At 40.5% G+C, this 27,469-nt stretch overlaps 4 protein-coding genes across 5 annotated transcripts in view; 2 read left to right on the top strand and 2 right to left on the bottom strand.

Moving 5' to 3' along the window:
* kcnj15 (potassium inwardly rectifying channel subfamily J member 15) overlaps nucleotides 1–63 on the top strand; it is a 3,880-nt gene extending 3,817 nt beyond the window's left edge. The window contains exon 2 of the mRNA XM_076161459.1: nucleotides 1–63. This exon is cut by the window's left edge and continues 2,659 nt beyond it. The gene's annotated coding sequence lies outside the window, so the exon portion shown is untranslated.
* Nucleotides 64–279: 216 nt separating this feature from the next.
* On the bottom strand, nucleotides 280–1,639 carry tlcd5b (TLC domain containing 5b). The gene is made up of 2 exons (XM_076161204.1): nucleotides 1,450–1,639; nucleotides 280–836 (listed from the first exon to the last, which is right to left on the bottom strand). The coding sequence occupies exons 1-2, from the start codon at nucleotides 1,637–1,639 to the stop codon at nucleotides 280–282; spliced, it is 747 nt and encodes a 248-aa protein (XP_076017319.1).
* A 2,225-nt stretch (nucleotides 1,640–3,864) lies between these two features.
* On the top strand, nucleotides 3,865–11,745 carry rcc1l (RCC1 like). 2 transcript variants are annotated; one of them, XM_076161440.1, is made up of 13 exons: nucleotides 3,865–4,052; nucleotides 4,400–4,449; nucleotides 4,538–4,829; nucleotides 5,020–5,149; nucleotides 5,650–5,778; nucleotides 6,621–6,687; nucleotides 8,007–8,058; nucleotides 8,511–8,595; nucleotides 8,714–8,895; nucleotides 9,642–9,729; nucleotides 10,103–10,276; nucleotides 10,595–10,680; nucleotides 11,389–11,745. In XM_076161440.1, exons 3-13 carry the CDS (start codon nucleotides 4,539–4,541, stop codon nucleotides 11,464–11,466), a joined length of 1,362 nt encoding a protein of 453 aa, XP_076017555.1. In that variant the 5' UTR covers nucleotides 3,865–4,052; nucleotides 4,400–4,449; nucleotide 4,538; the 3' UTR covers nucleotides 11,467–11,745. The 2 variants fall into 2 exon arrangements, with proteins under 2 accessions (XP_076017555.1, XP_076017554.1); XM_076161439.1 differs by lacking the exon at nucleotides 4,400–4,449.
* Nucleotides 11,746–12,975: 1,230 nt separating this feature from the next.
* castor2 (cytosolic arginine sensor for mTORC1 subunit 2) lies at nucleotides 12,976–27,371 on the bottom strand. Its single transcript, XM_076161168.1, has 9 exons — nucleotides 27,094–27,371; nucleotides 22,498–22,568; nucleotides 21,244–21,437; nucleotides 19,845–19,977; nucleotides 19,335–19,458; nucleotides 16,822–16,932; nucleotides 15,878–15,960; nucleotides 14,456–14,550; nucleotides 12,976–14,357 (listed from the first exon to the last, which is right to left on the bottom strand). Exons 1-9 carry the CDS (start codon nucleotides 27,204–27,206, stop codon nucleotides 14,295–14,297), a joined length of 987 nt encoding a protein of 328 aa, XP_076017283.1. The 5' UTR covers nucleotides 27,207–27,371; the 3' UTR covers nucleotides 12,976–14,294.
* Nucleotides 27,372–27,469: the final 98 nt, after the last annotated feature.

The raw sequence follows: 27,469 nt of genomic DNA, 5'->3' as shown, positions 1-27,469 counted from the left end.
ATAAACTGTATGTCTTAATTTTCTCTTCGACTCACAATAAAGAAAGTTAGACTTTGGGATTTACATGAAGTGTTATTCTTTATGTATGTGTTGATCAAATTTTGAACAAAAGCAGTTAAAACATCTTAAAATGCAAAACACATTACGATGGCAAACATACATCTGCACCTTTAATGTTCTTAGATATGTTTGTTGTGCCTCTCTCTCTCTCTCTCTCTCTCTCTCTCTCTCTCCCTCTCTCTAGCACTTTTAAATCTGTGTGCAAAAAGTACACAAGATCTAAGAGTTGTGTCCATTTTGTCTTTGTCTATCTTGATTTCCTTCAGTCACTCTAAGTTTCACCTCTTGATTCTCCCTCCACCTTTTATACTTAGCCCTGCTTTTCTTGTAACCAAACCTGCCTATATCCACCATGAAAATCCAGGCTAGTATGTACATCACCACACCTCCAAACTTCATGATGAGTGAAGGTCTGGGAGAGGTGATCTCACAGTAAAACATGACCGTGCCCACTCCCACACGCACAGTGGCAAACAGTAAAATAAAGAGCAGGTCCACTGTGTCCCCCAGCAGGCTGTCGTATAGTCCAATTTTGCGCAGGAACCAGCGGATCTGCAGCAGGGGATTGGTGAGCTCACTGCCGAAGATGACGCCACAACACTCACACCCCGACTCTCCTGTGAGCAGTGACAGCAGGATGCCCGCTATGCTGGCAGCATGGTGGGCCAGCATGATGGGCCCCTCGTTGCCATGGCATACACACCAGCTCATATCAAAGAGGAAATAGCCGAGGCAGACAGAGAGGGCAAAGGTCTGGAGTTCAGTGTTCTCTGTACCTGAGGAACAGATAGGAACTGAGATTATGCCAGTGGAGAAACTCACTGTGACAAGTCCCTGCTCAAATATTCATGAGACGATATCAGCATTGGAAACAATTGAACAATTACTGAGATGAATTGAGTGGACAGAAGGGAAATGTTATCTTGACCTTTGATGTTTGACACATTGATAGCTAAGGTAAAATAACCCCAGAAACCTGCCAACAGATAAGCATAAACCAGTGATTACATTACACAGGATGACACATGATATGGGCTCCTGATATACAGTAAGAGATGACTGACAAGATGCATGTTATGGCCTCTGTTGTCTGTGTGTAATGATTTTGTGTTAGTTGCTGTTGTCTCCACCTATCAGGACCCACCACAGCTGCTGGACTGCTCAAAAACTCCAAAAACTGTCATTGTGTGGTTGCTGTGTTTGGTGTGAGCCGATATATATATACAGTATATATTTGATATAATTTTGTCAAACAATAAATGACTTTCTTTGTGCCATGTTATGTGATGGCTCTCCCTCCACAGATGACTCCTGCTGTACCTGATACTGTATTTGTACAGCTTAAGTTCACGATTTTCAGGAAAGATACATCTGATCTAGGTCACTAACCTGCGTGTGTCAGAGGCCAGGGTCCATCTATGAAGACAACATAAGCCGTCAGCAGCACTATGAGGACCCCGTGTGACAAAGTCACCAGTCGACAGTTCCACTCAGGCCCCCGGTGGCTGAAGGTACAATACAACAGTATGTACAGGCAGAGCCAGCCAATTAGACTGCAGGTCACCTCCAATACTGCCATGTCTGTCTGTGTGGGGAAATCACATTGGTGGATGCATTAAGAAACCTCTGGGGTTAAATAAGCACTTGTTGTGTGTTGTGTGTATAATTCAGAAAGATATTTCATCAACAACGTGCTTGAAACACTGAACTGAGGCTCTGTTAGACTGAGGATCATCTCACTTATAGGGGACATACTTAATTGTAATATTGTATTTAATTATCGCTTCTGCACTTCTGGTTAGAGGCTATCTGCATTCCGTTGCTTGTACCTGTGACATACAATGACAACAAAGTTAAATCTAATCTAATCTAATCTAACATACTGTATTAAACTCTTTATACATGCCAGGCCTGACATGGATGAGCAATCAGAACAGAGCAGCCTTTTTGTGCTTTTGCTTCAAGGAGTCAGTCAATTTGATATCAGAGGCTTGAATCCTTCATTAATTTTTCTAAAAATACATGTATAATAGTACAATATGTCCCCTGTAATAACGTGAACTCATTCTGTATGCAACCCAGAGAGTCAGCTGAAACAGACCAAGTTATGCACAGCTTACCTCATCTGCTACTCTCAGGATGTTTGTAGAAAGACACTCCTGCAAACATACAGTACAAAGTATCCATCACTGCTACTGTGACATCTCTAGATACCGATTAAGCTTCATCCAAAGTATACAAAGTCCAGTACACTTCAAACAGACATGTGTTTAACTGCCAATGTGACAGAAATGCCATGTTCAGTCTAAGTGAACAGATCCTGCATCCCTTCCCCCTGGTCTCAGACCTAATCCTCTTAAAGGATTACTGTTTCTACAACCTGAGGATACCACCTTTCAGACAGGGCAGGACTACCAGGCTGCATCTTCACCACCCTGAACCAAACTGAATTATAGTTCCAGTAGAATTGTGTCTGTAAGTTTCCGTTTGGTACCAGGAACCGGAAAAAACACCTGACTGGCAGAAGTTTGACTGCCAGTTTAAGATGATGATAAAACAAGATATGGGTTAGTGGAGACAGATTAACTGATTGAAATGACAAGGTTTTGTAATCCCAGCACATCTAACCAGCCCACCACCAACATAGTCTTGTATGTACAGTAGGCTGTTATGAATAATAATTATCCTTTGAAGTTTCTTTGATGCTTTCACCCAGAGGTTATGAGTAACTAAGTATGTACAGTGTGAAGTTCAATTTTGAGATAGTGATTGCCCTCTGGAAGATTTTACTCTACAAAGCTGTAATAAGTTGTTACTTGGCTGATTTAGAGATGAGATCATCATAAAAGATCAGTGGGTTCTAGAGTTACAACTCAAAGTCAAGATAAGATGCAAAAGCTGAAACCACAGTCACATGTTGTATGGTTGGAAGTATTTTCTGCATGAATTGTGTTTCATATCTACAGAGAAAGGATCCCTGTGTAGCCCATAACCTTCTCTAATGTGACTCAGCAAAGAGTTTTATTTCCTCTGCTCATGCACAGTATTAGCCTGTGTGGCTCTGTGGCAGATGAGCTGAGTTACTCACCTGCAACATGAATAGAATTGTTTCCATAAGGGATAAGTATGCGCGTACACCTTTCAACTGATTATTCATTCCTTATAAGGTTTTTCACTCCTGAATATAATTTAAATCTCTAATCTTAAATCTTCATGCATTTAATGATATATAAAGTATGTGAGTATAACTGAAATCATGAGATGAAGCCGAAGAACTCATTCCTTATGGAGAAGCATTCCTGGCGGCTCTGGAAGCACATTCAGCAATTGACGTGACGACATTGACGTGTCAAGAATGCCGAGTGACACAAGAAAAAATAGATTGTTCTATACATATTGTTTGTGTTTGTTTGTCATGTTCTATTTAAACGATCTGAATATAAATAAAAAGTGTAAAAGCTGTAATTAATGGGGAAAAACTGGGGAAAAAAAGGCTGTTCTTAGTTTCCATACTTGTTTGCTCTTCTAGTACTCTCTGTTTTGCATATGTGATAGACACACATATACACACGTATTTAAATAGTTTAGTCTCGTTGTCGCTGGATGCATGATGCTGTGGTCACTATCTTCACATACATGGCCCTTAAGTTGAGGGCTTTGCTCATCTCTGTCCTGTCCTTTATATCACCGTCTGTCTCTCTGTCCGGTCCGTACAGTTTCTCTGCATTAACATTCCGGTACAGTAGATGGCGACATACTTTTTAAACGCCGTTCACTAGTTAGCAGCAACACAATGAAGAATAACTTCGCCGGTCCTCTTCCTGGTGCAGCTAAAACTAAACAAACGTGCGACAATGACAGTGGGATAGACGGAAGGGTAGAGAAGGCAAGAGCTCAACGCTGCGTGTGCTCAACAGAGAACATCTCCATTCAAATAACGACTACAAAGATCGTCAGACATTTACTTTTTCAGTCCAACAGAGTAGCTTAGGGTAAGGAGATACATATAACTTACTATTGTAATGATTCCATTTCAAATGTTATCATTTGTTGTAATTTCACGTGTGACACTTGTCACTGAGAGCAAACGTCATAGAAAAAGCCTTGTTGCATCAGAGGAGAGACTTTAACTATTACTAGTTAAAGTCTTCACTATACCATAATCACAATGCCCACCATGGCGATCCACCAAGCTCATAAGATGTGAACAATGCACTGATATAATAACGCCTTTAAGATCCCAATGACTTTCACTAAATCACTATATGCTTTTACAGTGTCACTGTATTAGGAGGGATTTGTATAGCTTTAGTTTTTGACTATAGTTTTCTCTTCAAAGTGCAACTGGAACTGAGAGACAACTCCTGCATCCAGACTGTCTCTGGCTTGGTGAAACCATCATTAATATGATCTCCAAACTGAGTTTAGATACTAACTGCTGTTCATTATGGTGATTTGGACTCTTGTGTGTGTGCAGGATGGCTTTGCGGTGTGTGAGGCAATGTGTTTGCTCCAGGGCAGGAACAGGCCTTCAGTTTAGTGGTTATGCCAGACTCAGCAAAGCAGGCAGACCACAGGAGGAGAAACACACTGATGCTCCTGTCTTCCAGTATGTTGGCCAGCACAAAAAAACAAACCACAAAGTGTTTGTATGGGGCTTCAGCTTCACTGGTGCTCTGGGGATTCCCAGCTTTGTAGTGCCAGATACTGGAAGGAAGAAGCCACGCAAAGTCCAGCTCACTCCTTACCGCCTGGAGACTGCAGAGCAGGTAAAGTCAGCTGTGTAAACACACACACACTCTGCTGCCTTTCAATATCACAGCAATTATAATTAAAAGTACAATGACTATATCGTGAAAGGCCAAGACCCTGTATACTCTTACAACACACTGGTGTGACAGAAATGAAGCTGTTAAAAGGATTTTTTACAGATGAACTCAGGCGCTGTCTCTTCTGTAGATCACGTCAGCTGCTTGTGGTTATGGCTTCACACTCATCGCTTCTACAACCAGTGATCTCACCAAACTGTGGGGCATGGGCCTCAACAAGGACTCTCAGCTGGGATTCCAACGCACACAGCACAGCCGACGTAAGATATCTGTACAATTACACACTCCACACTATTGGTCTGTACTGTGGTTAAGCTTTTATATTTGCTGTTCTAAACATCCAGACCATTAGGTATATGTAACCGGGGGTGTTTCATTCGGTCACATTGTGTAGCATGAAACACTTAAAGGTTTCTAAATTAAAATGTTTTTCCAGCATGATAGGAAAAACTGGATGGGACCTCAGAATAACCTGAAATTTCATCTTGAATACTTTTGAGAGGCATTCAGAGGTGTGATAGGGATCCTCAGCTGCCAAATAAAAAATATTGCATAGTTACCAATAAAATCATAGAGGGCAATTATGAGGAATTTCTCTTTGATTTCTTATTACAAGTCATAAAGAAATGCATCTCAACGAAAAGTATGAAATAAAGACCTCAGTGATGCTGTGTAGCTTTGGGAGGTGAACCTCCTGTAACGACCTCACTCAATCCTGTCACCACATCCCCTTTGCTTTGCTTGTGCCCTGTGTTTCTAGATCAAAGCTATGACTATGTGATGGAGCCCTCCCCATTGGCTCTGCCTCTTGATAACCCTCTGCAAACCAGAGTTGTTCAGGTCTCATGTGGCCGGGCCCATTCGCTGGTGCTCACTGACAAAGAGGGCGGTAAGAAACGTTCCGTTCCAGCTCAACCTCCAGTGCTTTACCTTTCACTATGTACAGAGGTCCTCCCAGCAACATGTTCCTATAACCAAGCACCTGCCTCACTGTGTCTCCTCCTCAGCAACTCACTGACAACAATTGATGCCCAGGTGGCTGTTACATCCCGTCTAAAAAACCCACGAGGGGCTGCAAAACTGTGCTCATGCCATTATCCTCTACATTTACAGTAATTTAGCAGACGCTTTTATCCAAAGCGACTTCCAATTAAGATTCTTTATTACTCATCATTTTGCATGCAATTCAAGGCAAATCGCATGCAACTGAAACTTATCTTGCACCCCCTCATATCACACACACACAAACACATGCATTACAGAGGGGGTGCAGGGCAGCCATTATACGGCGCCCATGGAGCAGTTGGGGGTTTGGTGCCTTGCTCAGGGGCACCTCGGCAGTGCTCTGGAGGCAAACTGGCAACTCACTAGCTACCAGTCTGCTTACTTGGTCCATATGGGACTCGAACTGGCGACCCTACGGTTCCCAAGCTGAATCCCTATGGACTGAGCTACTGCCGCCTCTACCCCCCACAGTGTGTAGACGTTTGAAATCCCTGCTGTTTCTCTATTGGATCTCTATTGAATGGCTCAAAGGTCCTGTGTTTTGTAGAGGGTTATCTTTGCTGTTAAGCCGCAGCATTTTGCCAGACAAGGAAGAACAGCAAGTGCCACAGCTAAGCTACCATAACCTTGTATGGTATTTTAGTTTAAAAGCAAACTATTTTCTTTTAGCACCTGAGGCTTTGCATCTTCTATCCTCATCCCTTGTTCTTCTCTGTCTGTCTCCAGTTTTCAGTATGGGCAACAATGCATACGGCCAGTGTGGAAGGCATGTAGTTGAAGATGAAGTCTACGGGTGAGACTTATGCACTTCACACACACACACACACACACACACACACACACACACACACACACACACACACTCTCTTCTTAAATAACAGTTTTCAGTTCTGCTCACGTAACATTCTTTAAATGTTAAATGTTTTTCTTGTAGTCTTAGCACATGATGAACAATTTACTGATTTAATTATTATTTTCTCAACTAATTACTTTGTTATCTTTTGTAATTAGTTGTTTAGTCTATAAGAAGTTAAATATTCCAACAAATAGCAATCAAACTGCCAAATTCATTTTTTTGTGTAAAGGGCCAAACATACTCTTATTAAACCAAGACAAGCAACAAAATGTGCGATTATTTGTTTTTCTGTTGAACAAGTAATTGTTTCAGCACCAATAATATGATCTACTATACACAGCTGACGTCAAAACATCTCAGCTGTGGTTTAATACATTTTAGTTTTATCAGCTCTAAGAAAACTGCCAAAGTTTATTTATCATGTTGCATGTTGCAATTCACGCGCAAATTACATGCAATTGAATTTTTTCTTGCACCCCCTCTTACATATCACACACACAAACACATGCATTACAGAGGGGGTGCAGGGCAGCCCCACCTGCCCATGCACCTCGGCAGTGCTCTGGAGGCAAACTGGCAACTCACCAGCTACCAGTCTGCTTACTTGGTCCACTCAGGGGACTCGAACCGGCGACCCTCCGGTTCCCAGCTGTCGACCCAGCAGACTGAGCTACTGCCGCCCCCTAGACCTACTGTTAATGCTTCAGTTTATATTTACTTTAGGCCTTTGTCTAAACTAAATCCATTCAGACCTTAATTTAAATGGGGCGGCAGTAGCTCAGTCGATTGGGACTCAGCTTGGGAACCGGAGGGTCGCCAGTTCGAGTCCCATATGGACCAAGTAAGCGGACTGGTAGCTGGTGAGTTGCCAGTTTGCCTCCGGGGCACTGCTGAGGTGCACGTGAGCAAGACACCGAACCCCCAACTGCTTCATGGGCGCCGTATAATGGCTGCCCTGCACCCCCTCTGTAATGCATGAGTTTGTGTGTGTGTGATATGTAAGAGGGGGTGCAAGACAAATTTCAATTGCATGTGATTTGATTGTGAATTGCATGTAATATGACAATAAGAAGTATCTTAAATCTAAAAAAAAAAATCTTAAATGTTAAACTAAATATTGTACTTTTGATATTGAAAAGCTGGCATGTATTGGTTGTCTGTGATCTCTGTTGGCACAAACAATAGCGAGCTGAATGAGTGATGACAGAGAAGGAGAGAGTCCTCTAGTAATGGATTTGTTATGTTTCTACTTCTAGTGGCAGTCACATCATTCATAAGCTGAAAGGCTTCAGTAGCAGAGTTGTCCAGGTGAGTTTGAGTTTGGTTCTGCTGTTGTGCACATGTGCAGGATCTATCTATCTATGTACAGGTACATTGTTATAAAAGGTGTCTTACTCTTACACATGGATATTAATATGTGACCCAAAAATCCAGAAAGCAGTGAACATCATTGCAGCAGATCTGTGTGGAGCGAGTGCACAAATCAATTGTAACAGCCTCTAATGTAGAAACCCTTTCACTAAATGCAGTGTTTTGTTTTGCCCAGATAGATTAATGTCGGTATTATTAAAAAGCCTCTGTCTTGAACCTGCACCACCGCCTCTATTTATTACCATTTCTGTAGTTAATTCAAGTGAATAGAATCCTGATTCTGTCTCTCTGCATGCTTTGACTGAAGAATTATTGCATCCTGGGTGCATTTAAAGTAGTCGTTGATGCCTTTTGGCTCCATACAGAAGTGCTCACTGTGGTTCTTCCAGGTGGTGTGTGGCCAGGATCATAACCTTTTCCTCACAGAGACGGGCAAGGTGTATGCATGTGGATGGGGCGCAGACGGACAAACAGGTCAGCTCTTAAAAGCAGCACAGAGATGGTCTTGGTCTCAACTACGCTTACTCTTACTCTTGGAGAGTAAGATGGATAAAAGATCCTTATGTAAATCCAGAAGTGTTTTGTCTTCCAGGTCTGGGACACCACAATATCAGCTCCACCCCCATTGAGGTGGGAGGGGATCTAGCTGGGGTGGAGGTGCAGCAGGTCAGCACTTTTGGGGACTGTAGTCTGGCTGTGTCTAAAGAGGGACAGCTGTATGGATGGGGAAACTCTGAATACCTCCAGCTGGCCTCAGTCACTGAGTCTACACAGGTAGGAATCAGCATGTTCTTCATCATACAGATGGCAGGTCCTGAGCCTGGATTCCAGGATTTCAGGATTGTTTTTCCCTTAATAGATCTAAACATTTGGCCAGTGAGACCAGTGTTTTTCAACCGGTGTGCCGTGAGAGATCGTCAGGTGTGCCGTGGGAAATTATCCAACTTCACTTAATAAGTCTCTGAGCTGATCGACCCCCGGATCACCCCCCCCCAACAAAAGTTTGCGCAGTGTGCCTCAGGATTTTTTGCACGTAAAAAAGGTGCCTTGGCTCCAAATTTTTTGAAAAACACTGAGTTAGTGAGTTAGACAACCGTTAGCTTAATACCAAGAACAGAGCAGTTTGTAATATGGTTTTGTTCTTCTGTGTAGTATTTCCTGCATTCTCCGTTTTCTAAAGGTGGTCTTTGAGGAGGTGGAATAAGGTGCTAAATAAATTGCTTTGCCTTCTTTGGCCATATTTTACTGAACACCATGATTCACTTTGAATTCATTTTCTCAAACCCAAACCAACTCCATATCACAGAGTTAGAGTTTTTCTGAGGTACTAAGTCGATGTCTCTTGCTGCACAGGACTCACAGCCCATCCACAACAACATGGATGCATTTGAAAATGTTTAAACCTAAGCTTTCCCTCAATTTGTCAAAAGTTTGTAGGTTATCTGTTGCCAACATTGTGTCTTTTCAATGTACCGGTAGTTATTCAGTCATTTAATTTGTGTTAATTGCTTTTCTTTCAGATCAACTCTCCTAGACATCTTCCTCTCAAAGGCTGTGGAAAGATTGTTCAGGCAGCCTGTGGAGGGACGCAAGTAGCCATTGTCAATGGTCAGCCAATCAAACTGCCAAACAATTAATGGCTTTGATTTGTGTGTATATGTATATTTACAGTATGTGTACGTGATTTCACAATTTCCCTTTTAAACATGTTTCAACTGAGTGACTCTTGGTTTGGCCTCTGGGTGGCATCACAGATTCTATTCTTGGTATTCAATGTGCAGTAGTTAAAACCTGTGTGTTGAACATTTAGTTCAGAAACGGTTTGTACTTCATCTCCTATCCAGTCTTGTAATGGAGAATATTGATAATTACAAGTAGTGATGTCTTGTACTGTATTAACAAGACATCCGACAAACATGACATCCCTAGCAGTTGCATTACTCTGTCTTCTTTTCTTCTTCTTCTTTTTTTGTATTTTCAGAAAATGGAGAAGTATTTGTATGGGGTTATGGGATTCTTGGAAAAGGACCAAAACTATCTGAATCTTCGACCCCAGAAAGGATTCCCTCCACATTGTTTGGACACTCAGAGTTTAACCCCTCTTTGGCTGTGGCAAGGATCAAATGTGGACTCAACCATTTTGCTGCAATAACAAGTAAGGATGTTTTTCTCCCATGTCATTCCCCCTGATGTTTATTGGCTGCTATCTTTCATTCAAATCCTTTTTCAGAGGCGATCTGCATGATTTTGCTGTCTCAGAAGGACTATTTGATTTAGTTTGAAATGAATAATAGGAATAGAGTAATGGCCTTTTGGTACCAAGACATAGTTCAAGTCTATAATTTCTACATTATCAATAGATCATCATCAGATCCCTGACACAGAAAGGTTGTTAAAACCTGCAGCTGTCCTGTTTGGAGGCTCAGCAAGCCTTTATTTCCACAAAGCACTGAGATTTGATGTTTCCCTGCAGATGGAGGTGAACTCTTTGTCTGGGGAAAGAATGTGAGAGGCTGTTTGGGCATCGGCAAGAGAGACGACCAGTACTTCCCCTGGAGAGTAAGATGACACTGACACAATATTAGTCATGCAAACAAAGAATACTGTGTATGATAAAGTACATCAGTATGTTAGATTAGAGCCTACATTTTTTTGCTTCTCATTTTGCAGTATTTAAAAAAAAAGTCATGTGGGTTAAATGTTGAAATAGAAATTTGTTAAAAATGTTGCTTGTGATCATTGTATTCCATAGATCCTTAAATGTAAAACAAAAGACTTCTTTCGGCTTTCTTCATAAATGTCTGTTAATGGTCTATTTAAGTGTTCATCTGAAAGACAGCTTACTATCATATTTCCTCATTTGCTCATTAAACACTGACAAGCCAAAAGGAGACCAGTTTCAATCTGCCAGTAGTTTTCAACATTTTGAAATCTGGCTGATGTTTTAAACGGAATCTGACTCGCATGTTAATGATCACTACATTTGATATACTGCATCAGCCCACTCAATTGGTTTTTAATTGATTGAAGCATGAACCACTGTGCTCTGCATCTCTCCTACATAATGAATATTTTAGGCAGTGAAAGTGTGTGAAGGTCTCTTATTGTGGAGTATAAATCTAACAGCACTGGCACGTCCCTTCATCCCATTTGAATGTACTATATTTCAATGTAGGACTCACTGCTGGTGTAATCCCTGGGTTGTTAATCCACAAACAGCCTTTTCTCTGTCTATCTGCAATGATAAAGAATGCAACTTTTTTTCAGGTGACGGTGCCAGGTGAAGTGGTGGACGTAGCATGTGGCGTAGACCACATGGTGGCGCTGGTGAAGTCCTCATTATGAACTGTTTTCCCTCCGCTGTGTCTTGGAGGATAACAGGCTGGATGTTTGGCTCACCCTGTCAAGGACCCCAGACACCTCAGGCAGTCACTCAGGGCAGCTCTGGAGTCCTGCAGCCAGCTGCTCTCCACACGCAATGGCACCTCATGGCCCCCCCACCCCACAGGAACTTTGAAGGGAAGTTGAATTGCCTCCCTTGAAACATTTTTTTTTTTACTTGATTGATTAGTCTATCACTGATATGAGTTTTTCAGTGGTCTGTGGACTTATGTGAGCTGAAGGGAATAAAGCTGCCTGCATTCTCAAGCATTCCTGTAATGACTCCCCTATATTATCTCCTGCAACATCAAAATCCTCATCTCATTGTGCATGACTTCACACATGGCTTTTGTTTGTTTACTTCAAACGAAAGAGGTGCTCAGGCCAACTTATGTACATTTACCATGGAATCCCTTTAGTTATTTATCCTCTTTGTATCATAGACAACCTCAATTACTGTTTGGCTTGATTTCCATGATTTCTCCAAATTCTTTTAAAACACATACTCATATACTCAGTTGTAATGGAGGGATCCTCCTGAATGGGGAGGGGGGTCTAGTTGGGTGACAGCTATCTTTTAATGACAACATGCAACCCTTCCATCCAACCAACCACCCATCCATATTTGTATACATAAAATCTAAATAAATAAATAATATTTGAGACATTGTATGTGATATTTGCCTATACAAATAAACTTTTACCAGAAAATAAACCATATCTGGTAAAATCATTATTTGCAACAACACAAACTATTCACTCTACCACCAGTAGCCAAATAAAATAATACGTTAGAGAGGGCATGCACACACAAGTGCCTGTTTTTGAGTCCAGAGTATGGTCGGGGAGAGCAGATGCAAATGTGAAATTTAGAACTGGGGTCAAGCCAGCCATTATTTGAAACTCAGCCGCACTTGCCTGCCAAGTTAGCGCGAGGATACACAAGTGACTACTACTGATATTTGAGGGGCTATGAAATTCCCCATAGCTACTCACAATGACTGGCATGGCTGTGTTCAGGGCAACTCGAACTACACATAAATTTAAAATGATGTACTTTTACTAGACCGTTTTAGAGAATTTTTAAATTTAAGTCTCATCTTTGGACCTTGAAATCACTTGTTTTCTCACCTGGCTAGATCTTATGCTCCATCACCTTTTCAAAATTTGCTCCATCACCTCTCCAAATTTCACCTTTGCACATTGCACCATTTGGGCTGTTTTAGGTCATTTCTGGCGAAGGGAGAAAATAAAAAATTAAATAAAAACCATAGGGTTCCTGCACTTTATGCTTGGACCCCTAATTGTTTACAATGTCGGCAGGGGGGCACCACAGCCAATGAGGGCAAAGGCTTGAGTTACTATAGCTACCCACTTCCATGACTGTGAGGTGTAACAGCGAGAAGACAGTCCTCATTTCCATAGGTAAGGTAAGACAGTAAAAATGACAAGTGTGATGGCTGAACAAGCTGAAACATGTTTATTTTTTCCCACACAAGAAGCTCAAAATGAAAATCTTCCTTTTCTTTTAAATGGAATCAGAAGAAATGCCACCTCCCTCAAGTTATAACATTTACAAATCAAGGGATTTAACTAATAAAATCTAATCAGGGCTGTGTGGTAAAACAAACAAAACAAAGAAAAAAATATTAGTAAATGCTTAAGACCATCAGAAATCTCCTCATCTAGACAGAATCTTTCAGAAGTAAATATTCCCTCCCCATTTTCACATCAGTGCAGCAGGTGAGGGTGGAACCTGCATTAAAGTGCAGAGGAGGAGAGGGCAGGTGTCGGTGCTTGAAGACTCAACAGCACCTACCGAAGGGCAAATGTGCCTGAAAATTAGCTTATTTTTAACACTTATTGTCTACCATTAGAGAACGTTCTCAAAGTGGCTCAGTCATTTATCAGATGCAAACGTCATCACATTTCTCATCAGATCACACAGTGGGCAACCTGATGTGGTTAAAAAGAAAAGCGTGTTGGCCAATGAAAGTTCACAGGATAATTTCCCACTTCTTTGCATATTTAAAATGCTACAGCAGCAAATATTTTACAACACAAGGACAACATTCATATTCATCAGTGGGGTCGATGTTCTGAAGTTGCACTGAAACTTACAAATGAATTAGAAATTTATGGATAATTTGGAATTTGGATTGTGTTTGTATTCATAAAATCACCTCTAATCACAGATGCATTTGTGTTTCCATGTCTGGTTATGTCTTCAAATTGGGTCATTCAGGCAAAATTGAATTATTCTTTGAAAAATCTTACAGGAAAAATTATTTGTGTATCAGTTCAGGTGTGTAAAATTGTGAGGCCTCCCTCATCAATTGCACATGTGTATTTTATTAAAGGCATCAATGTAGGCGTTCAACTCTTGGCACAGAGAAATGACCTACAAAAGAACAAACGTCAGAGTACATTCATCATCCTTCCATGAGAGGAACAATGTAATACAGTATGGAAGCTATGGAGGTAGGGGTAGTCGCTTTGGATAAAAGCGTCTGCTAAATGACCGTAATGGGAAGAAGCATCTTAAGAGAGGAGAAGATATTCAGTCTAATAAACTAAAGCAACAGCTACCCCAGCAGAAAATGACTGATAACAAAACCAGCCCTCAAACACTGTCACACTCTCCCATACTGCAATAATCACCCAAGCTTTGTAATTAGATCATTTCCTTCCACAACCCGATCCACAACAGTCCGCTGATCAGCTCTTAGCACTTTGGGACATGATAAATAAATGTTTGAGGGACATAATTGCCATTACTTTGTTTCCTTCCTTCACTGTCCTGTGCTCTCAGACTTCAGAGCTCCGATTACACTTTGGATGTTTTCCTCTGGAACCTAGGAAAGAATCAAAGGTGAAGAAATTAAAATGTATAGCCCTTTGCCTTGAGCCAAAGACCTTGATGCAAATGAACTTCTCCAATAGGTTCTCTCACCAGAGCATGGTCAAACTTGAAAGTACTAATGTAGTAAGCTGGAATGTCAGCTGTTGCCAGGGGTTCCGATATTTGAGCCACAATGCCACATTCATCTGCAAAAAAGCACAACTTCCTCAGTGTAATGATCAATCACAGGTAATTCCATCATGGTAGCAGTTGACACCTTGTGTGAGGTTTTTGGCCAACGGTGTGTAGCTGCAATGAAGATGGCCAAGATGGTCACGACAATGATTCAACCCCTTTTCTAAGCTTGAAAGGGGCTGTTTTGATTCAGAGACACTGCCGCTGCTCCTCAGGTCCATCATACCTTAGTTATTAGCGTTATGTTGCGGAGAAGAGGGAGTTGACTCTGCAGTTACCAACATCAACTTTGTGAACCCTTTCAATGACTGAAATAATCAGAGCACCGTTGAATTCAGCTAATATCTTCTGCTCCCAGATCTTCACAAAGAGGTTTTTAAGCTGAGGAAGGCATTCTGCGCTGCCTCCCTTGGTGATTTCTGCTGGAATTCCATTACACCCAGGAGCCATGTTGTTCCACCTGCACCTAATTTGACTTTGTTGCACCTATTTATAGTCATCCACATTACTCCATAACACAATCACTTCCATTATATGTGCTACACAAACATTGACTCTATGGTTCATGCAAGTGTGTTTCAAAGCCAGCTTTTGAGGTAACGGAGATTTACCTCAATAGCTGGCTCAACGCAGCTGAGCCAGTTAATGTTGTCGCTGATTGTTCAAGTAGTCAACACATTAGCATTAGAAGGCTTTATGATCATATTATATAACAACTGTGTTTTAGTCAGCTAGTTCTGCTGCTTAGTGGACTAGTATGGAAGTCATTATTTTTTCAGAACATGAAAACATTTGCAAAGTATCATGAACCATGTGTATACGGTTAAAATTAAAGGAAATAGGAAATATTTGCTTAAAGGCTCTGTTTCCATCCTAGAAAATTCTTATAGTAGCACTGTTCATAAACGCGTTGACTGTGTTAGTGGCTTACATTGGATTTTAAATCAGGGCCGCCTGAACACATCTATAGCCAGATTATTTGGGATTCAACACATGATCATTGTTGCCAGAGTTCAAATCGTTAAGACGCTAGAAAAAAGAGTCAGCTGGAGGTTGTGAAAACTTACTACACCTAGAGACAAAAAGCTTCTGACCTCGATAGTGGCACGTACTGTACATACCACTGCATTCATTCAATGTCAGATTGTTAGCTGATTGTCTATTAAAGCGAGTGTATTATGTGCATCTGTTGCATTAGAAGATGTCATAATCTGTACCATATGTCCTGTATATACACACTTTTGTAGCTGGGTTTGCTTACAATACTGTAGCAGTAGATTTGAACACCATGTGGGCAGATGGAAACAAACCTTTTGGTCAATAAAAAGTGTGGCTCACCAAATCCTAAAGGTTGTCCTCCAATGCGAACCATTTTCCAAAGTTCTCCAGAAGCACTAGTGAACAGCACATTGTTTGGAAACCTAAAACAGAAGTAGGTTCAAGGAAATTGACATCTAAAGCATTAATACAGTAGCTTTTCATATGTGTACTTCTAATAAAAAAGTACTCTACAGTATTTGATAAGAATTGTATCTTGATCTATCCATATCACAATCTAAATCACACTTCCGTAGTTATACAAGGACTGCAATCCCTCACCTCGAAATTTGCAAAGGAGTGCCTGAGTCCACCGGCTGTTTCTTTGTTTTGCCATAATTGACAAATCGCAAACACAGTTAGGCTAACAAATGTGTGGAATTTGAGCAGAGATGCTTACTATGAACAAATAGCACTTAATTGAACTTTGTTATTGAATTCTGTAAATTCTGTCACTGCTCTTCAACCAGCAGCAGGAAATGTGCCATTTCACAGTGGTGTAAATGGGCAACCTGTTTAACCTTTAAGGCAAAACATTAGGTGAGGACGTGTTTGTTACAATTGTTAATACTCCATATGGCTTAGAGAAATAGCTGACCCTTTTAAGAGGTTTTTACACGTAACTAATCTGCGGATAATAAAAGACACATGGGACTGCGGGCAGTACGTTTCTTCATGATGTTTCTAGCTCATTAGATAGTAAACTGTGAGAAAAACGGCTCCAGAGGGAAGAACAGATGAGTCAGACTGAGACGCTGCCATTTGAACAGTGTACTACTGTTGTGCCTCTGCTATTGCTTAGCAACAAACTAATCGCCCCCTCAAACAACAATCCGATTTGTTCAATCTGAATAAACAGAATAGCTCAGTCTAAAATCTGAGTTACAAAACACAACATGTTGAAAGAACAACTGTGCCTGATTATGTAGCAACAATACCCAAAAAATTAAAATATTTAACATCACCTTTGAGTTGTCTGCTCATCCATGACCAGAGAGATGTAGCCCTCAATCAGGGAGAAGGAAAAGAAGCAGATGTGGCTGGATTCCTCACTTGATACACCAGGCTCCTTTGTCCTAGGAAGCAAGACACAATAGTGTGATCTAACAAGTTACATAGAAATCATATTATATTCATATAATATCCATACTAATCATATTATCTTAAAACATCCAAGCTTAATATCACCGGTAAGAAGAGGGATGAAGATTAGCCGTAATAAAACAGAGTACATGTGTGTGAATGAGAGGGACGACAAGTGTAACAGTGCGGTTACAGGGGAAAAAAAAGATAAAGAAGGTGGAGGATTTTAAGTATTAGGGTCAACAGTCCAGAGCAACGGAGAGTGCGGAAAAGAGGTGAAGAAATGTGTGCAAGCAGGTTGGAACGGGTGGAGAAAAGAGTCATGAGTGGTGTGTGACAAAAGATTATCAGCAAGAATGAAAGTAAAGGTGTACAACACAGTGGTGAGACCAGCGATGTTGTATGGTTTGGAGACAGTGGCACTGAGGAAGAGACAGGAGGCAGAGTTAGAGGCAGCTGAAACGACAATGTTGAGGTTCTCTTTGGGAGTGACAAGGATGGATAGGATCACGAATGAATACATAAGCATAAACATGTTAGATGTTTCGGAGATAAAGTCAGAGAGGCCAGACTGGGATGGTTTGGACATGTACAGAGGAGGGATAGTGAATTTATTGGGAAAAGAATGCTAAGGTGGGAACTGCCAGGCAGGAGGCCTAGAGGAACACCGAAGAGGAGATATATGGATGTAGTGAAGGAGGATATGAGGTTAGTTGGTGTAAGATAAGAGGATGCAGAGCATAGGGGTGGATGGAGACGGATGACATGCTGTGGCGACCCCTGGAGGGAGCAGCCAAAAGGAAAAGAAGAAGAAGAAGAATCCACGTTTAAGATCTTGTTCAATCCAGTCATGTGCCAAAACCAGTATATGACTCCATTCTCTACCCCCATTTCACCTCATCTAACACATGTACTTGCGCACAATTGGCAACACAATGACAAAGCAATTCAATGATCACTACATGATGGGATACTTTCTACATTTTTTAGGCATGTTTGTCATGATATGCATGTGCTACTTTCCAACTGGGGGTTGTTGAAATGATAACAAACCTTTACTCAAGCAAAAAACACTGATGCACTCTTACAAGGCAGAATGCTTTTTTATCAGCATTTGTCAACTTATCTTTACATTATCTTTTCAGATAATGAAAAGACTAGACGCCGCCTGCTCCTGCATTGGAAATCCCCTACCCCTCCCTCTCTTTCGCAATGGCTGAAGGATACAATGTATTTTCTTCCTCGAGAAAATCAAGTACACTATGAGGGGCCACACTTATGAGTTCTATCAGAGATGGCAACCATTTCTGTCTTACTTCACAGATCACAGTTTATTTTTATTTTTTCATTTTATGTTACATCCCAGGCGGGCCAGGACGGGGTTGTATGGATGTGGGGTTGTGTGACTGCGGGGTTGGGTTGGGTCTCTGGGTGGGATGTCCTCTCTTTCTTTTTCATTGCTGTTTGACATCATCCTGAAAAAACTGTATTTACCCTATGAGATCATTGCAATTTGGATCTACTTGTATTCTACCTCAAGTTTAACAAGAACAATAGTAATAATAATACAACCTTCCTTCTTTCTCTCTATCTCTCTCTCTCCTTCCCCCCCTCTTCCTGTATAAAAAATTATCTCCAAAATATCCTGTAATTGTATGCGCAATGTCATGTTAAATGTTTGCTTCAATAAAAACAAATAGCAAGAAAATACATTATCTTTTCAAGGAATTTGCCACAACCTGTTATCAATCATTACCAGATGTGTAATATTAGTCTTTGGGAAGAAAAGACTAAATGTAGATAGTCTAGAGTGTAAAAAGCAGAAAACACATCTCGTTAAAACCAACAGAAGTGTATTTTTTTTCTTGCCGATGATAAAGTTAAGAAGCTTGAATTTAGTACAGGAAATAATAAAATGTTACTTTCTTCCTTTGTATGACCCATGACATCAGTTTGGAGCAAGTGGAACTGTTAATTAATTGTTAAATTAAATTTTCTAAATAATCCTTAACACAAGGGAGGCTGTCACAAGAAACCTCCCACTTTACATATGAAACCAACTAAGAATTAAACCAACCACTTAACAGCTGGGCAAGGTAGGCTGAGACATTTTACAAGACTGTGAATTAACATGCATTCAGCAGTTTGGAAAGCTGTATGAAAATCTGACATCACAGACTGAAGTGCTGAAGGGCGATGTGTGGTGCAAATTACAGAAACATTACGCAGTGTGACACTAATACCAATTTAAATGACAAAAATGACTAATAAACATATTGGCAACCACGGCACTGAGACAGCTCCAACTATTTCCTTTTGTGCTTATGGTTGTTTGGAATGATGGTGAAACATTTGAAAGCGCTTGGTGAGTGAATGTATTGAACTAAGGGCTCACCCTCCAGAGTAAAACATGACGTCCATAAGAAGGGTGGCTACAGAGGGCAATGTGTCTGGGTCCAGGCTGGTGACACAGAACATGTTGCTGGGACTTGATAAGGGGTGGATGATGGGACGGGGCACTGAAAAATAAAGTGAAGGACTAAATGACTCATCAGACACATAGATACAACTAAGATCTTATCTTAATCCTGGTCTAAATGACTTTCAAAGAAACTCAACTTTTCCCATCATTACACTCAAATAATGAAAAATAAATTCAGCATTTAGCAAAGACTGCAGAATACTTAAGTTTTGTGATATGAAATCCAGCTGAGACAGTAAAACTCAAAAGGCAATCCACAACCAAACATGATGCAAAATAAATGCATTTGTACTTTGTAGGGAATATTTAATACATTCTGACAGTAGGCAAGGAATTTACTTCTACTTGTAAATAAGGTTGAATTAAATCTACTTTGTACACATTCTATACAAAAAATAAACAAACTATCTGGTTTATGCCTACCAAGTTTTGGCTTTGCAAAGCCATTGGTGACTCCGAGATTGTGAGCAGCAACAGTCTCTCCATTTACCACTCGAAGCAAAGTGAACTCGGAAGACAGCGTGTGCATGACCATTGGCAGGTCTCGCTCTCGAACCTGAGGGAAAAATAATTAATGTGGTGAACTGAGGTCTCATTGATTGTAGCACAATTAATGCAGTTCAAATCAGAAAATTGCAATTTGGCCTCATGTTGACTTTATTCCGCAAGAGAGAGTCTGTGGGTTCATATCTGCCATCAGATCAGACGTAACTAACAGTTTGGAGTGTGTTTGTTTTTATGTCTGCATACGTGGTGATGTTTTATGCACCAAAACTTTTTTTTCACGCTGCCTGTTCCTGTTTTTACACCCTGATGTATTTTCTGTGTGCTTGGTTTATTTTTGGACTGCGCTCATAACTGTAACGGAACCCTAATATTAAAGATATCAGCTGCCATAGAAGTCTTGGTAAGAATATCATCTGCGAAAGACATTCCCCTATCAGAATGTTGTCAATTGGTTTCTAAGGGATACCAGTGAAGAGCATAGGCACTTTGTGAAATGTAAAATTTGGACGGTAGGTAAAGGAGTATGAGATAAAGCAGTATGTAAGAAATCACGTTACATCATAAAAGCAAATTGAGAAACTGTACACGTGATTAATTTTCTGCTCGCAAAGTATCATAAGCTACAAAATATTCAAATGTCTAATGAAGTGTGAAGCTACTTGAAAAAGAAAACCTGCTGATCATTTCTGATTTTACCCCCTTTTTATTTCAAATTTAGGACCAAATTCTTACATATAAGAAAAACCAGGCTGTTTTTGTGAGCAACAACACTTTTTTTCTTTGTTGGACAATTGCCACAAGCACAGAAAGAATTTTCAAAAGAAGAAAAAGTCACCTAACTAACAAACTGCACTGAAAACATGTGTATGACACAGGTGCAATCATTATACCACATTTCTTTGACAATAATAAAACTATACTCATACCAGTTCCATGAAGGGCAGAGGCATAGGCTTTTAGGTGCCACTGAAAACAACACCTACCTGTTTGCTGATTCAAAGATCTGCATAAACTCAGTCAGACAGACGGTGCTAATCAGTCAGTTCAGCTTTACAAGGTTTGGTTGGACTATATCTATAACCATAACTGTATGCTTACTTCATGTCAAATGCTGGCTTCAATAAAAATATACAACAAAAAAATATATTCATCTACTGGCATCATTTTATCTTGACAGACATCCACATCAATATGTTGTTACCTGTTTGGTCTTGATTAAGTTGAAATGTTTTTCAGTTACAGGCATGGATATTAAACTGAAGGTCACAAAAACAGTAATAAAGTAGCTTTACTGTCATCACTGATTCACACTCACCAGAATGAAGTCCGTTTGATATGTTGACAGCATGAAAACAGAGATGTTGTGGTCAGCGAGGGGTGCTATGACTGATTTAGCAATTTTGGTGACTCCAATGGGTTGCGAATTGGAGGCGTTGCCGCCCCCTGACACCACATTGAGGGCCAACCAGGTAGCATCAGCAACACTGATGTGCTCTGACTGAGGCAGCTCTAGTAACAAATAAAAGAGTCATATCAGTCAGTCAGCACCATACAACATGCTGTAAACCTCAGAGAGTCATGTAGGACTTAAGGTGACCTTGATGTTGACTACAAACATTTCAGTTGCTGAGTTTGGGGTTCATCATATGATGTTATGTCAATCTGAAGGATGAAATACCCAGAGGGAGGCAATGTGAGCTGAAACATCAACCGTCCCTGTTTGAGGATGGTATGTGAAGCCATTAAATGAATGCTGCCGTGCTCAATCACTTTCTCTTCATAAAGATCAGTCAGTGCCTAGAGTTATTAATGTCACTGCCCTGCTGAAGTGACGAAAGTTGATATTACTGCCCTTACAAAAAATATGTATAGTATATATACAGTATGTGTAAATTACATCAAGCATAAACCTGGGCATAAACCTGCCCCTAGGAGTTATGTGAACTGTCAGCAGGACATCCAAGAAGAAATCAAAACAGATAGAAACAGACATACAGATTTTCTTTTACCAAGATTTTAATTATATTAGCATAAAGATTGATTTCAGCTATGCCTGAATTAATTGATAGTATCACTCACTGATTTCCCTCCAACATGTTTATGACGAGATTCAATGCTGAGTCAAGTGTACATTTTTCTTTTGCTAAATATGTATTAATTAATTATTTATTTAATGTTCATAATAATGTCACAAATGCATTTTCAACCTACTTTTGATCTACCTTGATTTCATAGTTTACATCTACCTAAAATATGCGTAAGAGCACCAGCAGAAAATACCTCATGCATCAGTTTCGTAACAAAAAGCCTGAAGTATCCAGGGTAACCATGGAGGGTCACCCAGGCAAGGGTCTGTAATTACATGCATTCAGTCACTCAACCACAAAACGCAGTAGGAGTCAAGGTACTAATGATGAGGCAAATGTGTTCAAACATTTCCAGCTGAAGGTACGTTGTGTTGAAAAGAATCAAAGATTACGCAATGTGATTTTCTCCTGCTGCCTGTTCTATGGTTGCCACAGTTACTTTAAAGATCCACAAGCACGAGTCACTGCCCAGAGAGGCCCACCTTTAAAGCCTTCCTCATCTACAATAATGGTGTAGTCCTCTGGAGTCTCTGTCAAGCTGAAAAACTTGCATCTGATAAGACAAAGGGAGAGAGAGAGAAAGAGAGAGAGAGAGAGAGAGAGAGAGAGAGAGTCAGTGCCTGGCCTTCACAAATTTAAATTTCATAATTTGGAAACAGTTTCATATGAAGTTACATATGCATGAAATGTGTAGGGCTTACAGAACCACACAAATTCCTATAAATAATAATATAACAAAATAATCATTTGATATGACAACCTACAACTAAGGCATCAAATCATCTTATCACAAACCTCTAAAAATCTATGTTTAAAACACTTTTCAAATGCCCCTTCCACACATGAACAACCAGAACAAAGCAGCTCCCCCTGATGGAATGTTCCCTGACAACTCAATCAGGGTTTGAAAATGTCTCCTTTGAGTGTCTGCCTGGCAGCTGTGTGTGTGTGTGTTATTGGTGATTGACCGCTCTGTTGCTTTTGCACTACAAAAAAAAAAGAAAAAAAAAGATCCATCTATCTGTTCCATCTTGTTCACACAAAAAGCTAATGGGTTGTATAGTTGCAATCTTGGTATAGCTTCTGCTAGTTTTTGATGTTCTTCAAATTAAATCACCCAGAAATGCAGAATAACCTTAAACTTACTTACTCACAAACTGCTGTCCAGGACGATAGCAGAACCTTTTCTTGACTCGAGTGCATATGTGAAAGAGGCTACTGTGATCATGTTGAGTTTGATTTGGAACAAATTGCAATCCTTACATTTGTCAACTCAAACGTGAAAAGTTACTGATTCACAAAAAGGGTTAAGTGGAAACAATCCAGTGGCCCACATGCATTCTGAGTGATGATGATACACATGAACTCCTCATTTTATCTGTGATTGAAATATTTACTTTGAGTATAGTACTTAGGTGCTGAAATCATATCTTGTAGACTTGTTGGTTGCTACCTTCTCAGGCAGGGGTCTGTAACCTTTTTGCCTCTGAGAGCTAATTTGACAAAATAAAAGTGAACGAAAGCAACAGCTTTACCAAGTGTCGTTGAGTTGTGAAATTTATGTATTCTTTGAACCTTTAGCGAGCTACTAGGAAAACAGGTGGCGAACTACTGGTAGCTCGCAAGCGACGTGTTGCGAGACCCCTGTTCTTAGGACTCAAGGCACTGGGAAAAACCGTGTGCACAACACTAATGTGATAATCACATACTGTACTTTACAGATGAATTCATATTGGGCTGAAAGGTGGAGACCCACAGCCAAATAGCACATACACTCCAAATATTCTCCTTATGGAAGCAATATTTTCTCTCGGCATTGTAACGTGAACTGTAACATAAACATTAAACAAAACCAGTTGTTGAACACTGTAGTGTGTGTGTTGTTCCCAGGTTGATTATGTGATGCTGATTGAAGTGGCCATTCTTTGACAGTGCACATAGAGAATAGCAGCCGTGTCAGTAGTTCAGATCAACAGGGAAATTACTCACATTCGATGAGCATGCAAGGAACTTCACAGATAGCCATCAAGTTTAGTAATTTATATTGCAAAGCTCTACACTGTGCCAAAACCAACAACTTGAGGCATAATGTCATAGAAAGACAAAAAGAATACACGAGTAAAAGAACGAGGGCCTGAGTTTGACCCCCCTGTTGCACATCAGTCAGCTGATCACTGAGCACAAAAACGATGAGCACTGGCTCGTCTGGCACTGTTATCGTTTCATCCAGCTGAATGGCAAAGGGAACATTCCTAAGCTCCTCATGCAGATGGTTTTGGCAATCTGCAGCCATGTTATCACTTCTGTCTTTGACAGTGTTGTCAGAGAGTAGGACACTTTTCACTTTATCAACCACCTGTGGTCCATACAGCCTCTCCAGCCTCTCAGACCTGCCTGCCTGATTAGCTGCTCTTCAATTTTGTGTCGCTTTTTTAGCCTTGGCAATTAACAGTGAAGGCTCAAATGATGCCATTATGCCATTATGCCATTCATTACCTGCTCTTTCAAAAGCTTTTTGATGTCCGTGGATCTTCTTGATAGTGCTAATTGATCTTCCTCTCAAAATATGCTGTCCTTTGTTAGCTTCTCACTACCAAGGAAACATTCTGGCCAAAAACTGCCTTGTCCTTCCATAAAATCAAACTCAAGGTAACTCTTGAGATATTGTCTTGTTTTCTTTTTGGATACTGACGAGTCATCTGCACTTTTACGTTTCTACATGCTGCTATACATAATGCTGACAGCAGGAAAACGATCAGGGATAAATTACCCAGGTATAGCTGCTAACTGACCTGACCAGACTGGTGCTTACAGAGTAATGGTTACAGAAGTTCAGAGGTCACAGAGGTGTTGGTAAGAAAATTACCTTAATACATTTAAATGTGGACCACAATCCTGTTTTAATTTGGGTTATACAGAGTTTTGACTATCCGATTGGGTGTGTTATGGGGATTTTTTTTATTTGTTATGCACAAATATACTTTTGATAACCTCACAACCTCGGAGCAGAAAAAGCTCTGCGCAACCCCTGTCATCTCTGGCTCCCCCTTAAGGCAGGCTCAGACCTGAAGTTGGGAATCATTTTTCTAAGCCTTAGACAAATTAGATTATTAGTCATAAAATATACACAATACACACACAAGCTCCTCTGACGTGAAATACACAGTGAGCAAGTGAGCATTCCATTTTGTTCCTATAGGCCGGTCTCCAAACACAGGCCACCTTTAATGGGAGCTTGCACGTGGGTGAAAGACAGCATAACAAAGTCTGTTGATAAGCAGCGTTGTGATACCAATTAAGCCTGAGCGGGGTTTCAACTTTGTCAAGCCAGTTTACACAAACAGGGCCCGGGATCTGTTGAGCTTCGTTCATGGTACAGGCCCCATGTCTGCTACTGGTGGCAACACAACAAATGTGTTTGATCAAGTGAAGCAGACACCTGGTGAACAGCCAAGCAGATGATGTGTGCCCCAAAACAAACATGCTAGTGACACTGACCCAAGGACAGCTACTGCATTAGCTAGCTGTGCTCCAGGTATAATATTGCTAATTAGGAATGTTTAGAAGGATTTTGATGTGGCTAATATAAATCCCCATTAGCTGATCAAGTGATTAACAAGGACAGTGAGAGGTTAAGTAAACTATATCACATTCTGTGTACAATTAGATTTTCATCTAGTCTGTTTTGGTAAGAGCCTGAGATTTCTTTGTTCACACTGTGTAGCTTAACTGACTTGCAATGACTTGGGTGCTCAAACTGAATGTAAACATCAGCATGTAATACTTCTCAGGTGAAATTTTAAGGATGAATTCCTTCATGGCTTAACTTATGAAGCCAGCAATTTATTACTGCTACCTCAGAAAGTATCGGTCTTAAGTAAGAGCTCGCCCCACTTTTATACTGTAATCTAGAGAGTACGTGTTAAACATTGTCAATGTGTCAAAACTGAGTAATGAAACAGAGAAACACCTGAGCTGCCCCTACAGCTTAATGTCTGATTAGTCCTTTACAAGCCGGACAAGTTAACATCAACATATAACAAGCCTGGTTAAACACAATCACTAAGTATCAGCATCTGCCATGTTTTAGCTGGACAATCAGAACAGAGTGGGCATTTTGGGATAGGGGCCTTAAAGAAACAGTGCCTACAATGATCAGTTTTCACAAGAAACAGTGCCTACAATGATCAGTTTTCACAAGAAACAGTGCCTACAATGATCAGTTTTCACAAGAAACAGTGCCTACAATGATCGGTTTTCACTATGTGTTCACTGCAGTTCTGAAAGAAGGGAGAGCAAAAGTGGTTGAATGTGTTTGCACAAAGTAAAATAATAAAAAAAAAATAAGCCCCTAAAAGTAAATAAGAACATGGAAACACACCCACATGTCCCCTGAAAAATAAATCATCACAATGAACTTTAAATGAAACCATTGCCAACCAAGTATCAAGTACCTTTACTGATATGATCATGTAATGTGCATACACACAGTCCTACAGCAGGTCAGCAGGGATGATATAGGCAGTGGACCTTATTTCTCCAGGCAATACTTTCCTTTGCACAGTGAGGTAGAACATTTACCAACCCAAATGAACTGCTGGACCTATTAAAAATGACACTACAGACTCTGCTTGTGTGCCTCAAGTGGACTAATTTTTGCAGAATCATAATCTTAACGTGATAATAAACATGCACCTGCAGGCGCGTGTGTTGTTAGAATGTAAATGCAACAACACCCACACACCCACTCCACAACACACACCATGGCATCGACGCAGCTACAGATGGCATAAAACTACAAAATGACACTACAGAACAAGCATAGGCCTGGAAACTGGTAACACACATCAACACATATTCAGCTGACACATAATAGCGCAAGCATGTCGTCCTGAAGCTATAATACAACTACAGTAGCTAGCTGGAGCCTTTCAAACCAATGATACAAGTACATGCAGCCCTGCATTAGTTTGCAACAATGTTATCAACAGCAGGCTCCTAACGTAAACCATGAACAGCATGACGGAGGATGTAAAATAGAACATACGTTCATATTTTCATTTTGGTAAGTGACCTACCTTGTTTTAGAGGCCAAGAAGGCAAGTTTTATTAATCCGTGAGTGCAAATCTGGATCCCCTCTTTTTCTATACTCGCCACTTTCAAGCTGTGCTCTAAAATGTGTAGCTCCATCTTTTACGTCTTCTCATTTGCGGAACGACTAAAATCTAAATCTAAATACTTTTAAATTAAGATGCATAAATAAATAAATACACACATACGACAGCTAAGGCGTTTTAAACAGTGAAAGATAGAGGCAAGCAGGGTGGAATTAAAAAAAAAAGCACATAGGGTAAAACGGAGCTACAGTCAAAGCAAGAGCGGAATTCCGTACACTTCCGCTCTGTAACTGTCAAAATAAGGCTCCGACCTTTTCGTTACGTTATCCCCTTTAA

Source organism: Genypterus blacodes, unplaced genomic scaffold (assembly GCF_046128005.1).
Source record: "Genypterus blacodes isolate CSIRO-AG114 ecotype Tasmania unplaced genomic scaffold, CSIRO-AGI_Gbla_v1 ptg000111l_1, whole genome shotgun sequence".
NCBI classification, from domain to species: Eukaryota; Metazoa; Chordata; class Actinopteri; order Ophidiiformes; family Ophidiidae; genus Genypterus; species Genypterus blacodes.
Note: the sequence above shows the minus strand (reverse complement) of the source record. Positions and strands in the feature narration are given on the sequence as shown.

Coding starts and splice junctions, on each gene's coding strand:
- castor2 (XM_076161168.1), bottom strand. CDS start 27,206: ATGGAGCTACACATTTTAGAGCACAGCTTGAAAGTGGCGAGTATAGAA. Junction 19,459..19,844: donor CTTTGCAAAGCCAAAACTTG/GTAGGCATAAAC, acceptor TTTATTTTTCAG/TGCCCCGTCCCATCATCCAC. Junction 14,358..14,455: donor TCAAGTTTGACCATGCTCTG/GTGAGAGAACCT, acceptor ATTCTTTCCTAG/GTTCCAGAGGAAAACATCCA.
- tlcd5b (XM_076161204.1), bottom strand. CDS start 1,639: ATGGCAGTATTGGAGGTGACCTGCAGTCTAATTGGCTGGCTCTGCCTG. Junction 837..1,449: donor CTGGCCTCTGACACACGCAG/GTTAGTGACCTA, acceptor TCTGTTCCTCAG/GTACAGAGAACACTGAACTC.
- rcc1l (XM_076161439.1), top strand. CDS start 4,539: ATGGCTTTGCGGTGTGTGAGGCAATGTGTTTGCTCCAGGGCAGGAACA. Junction 8,896..9,641: donor CAGTCACTGAGTCTACACAG/GTAGGAATCAGC, acceptor CTTTTCTTTCAG/ATCAACTCTCCTAGACATCT. Junction 10,277..10,594: donor CCATTTTGCTGCAATAACAA/GTAAGGATGTTT, acceptor GTTTCCCTGCAG/ATGGAGGTGAACTCTTTGTC.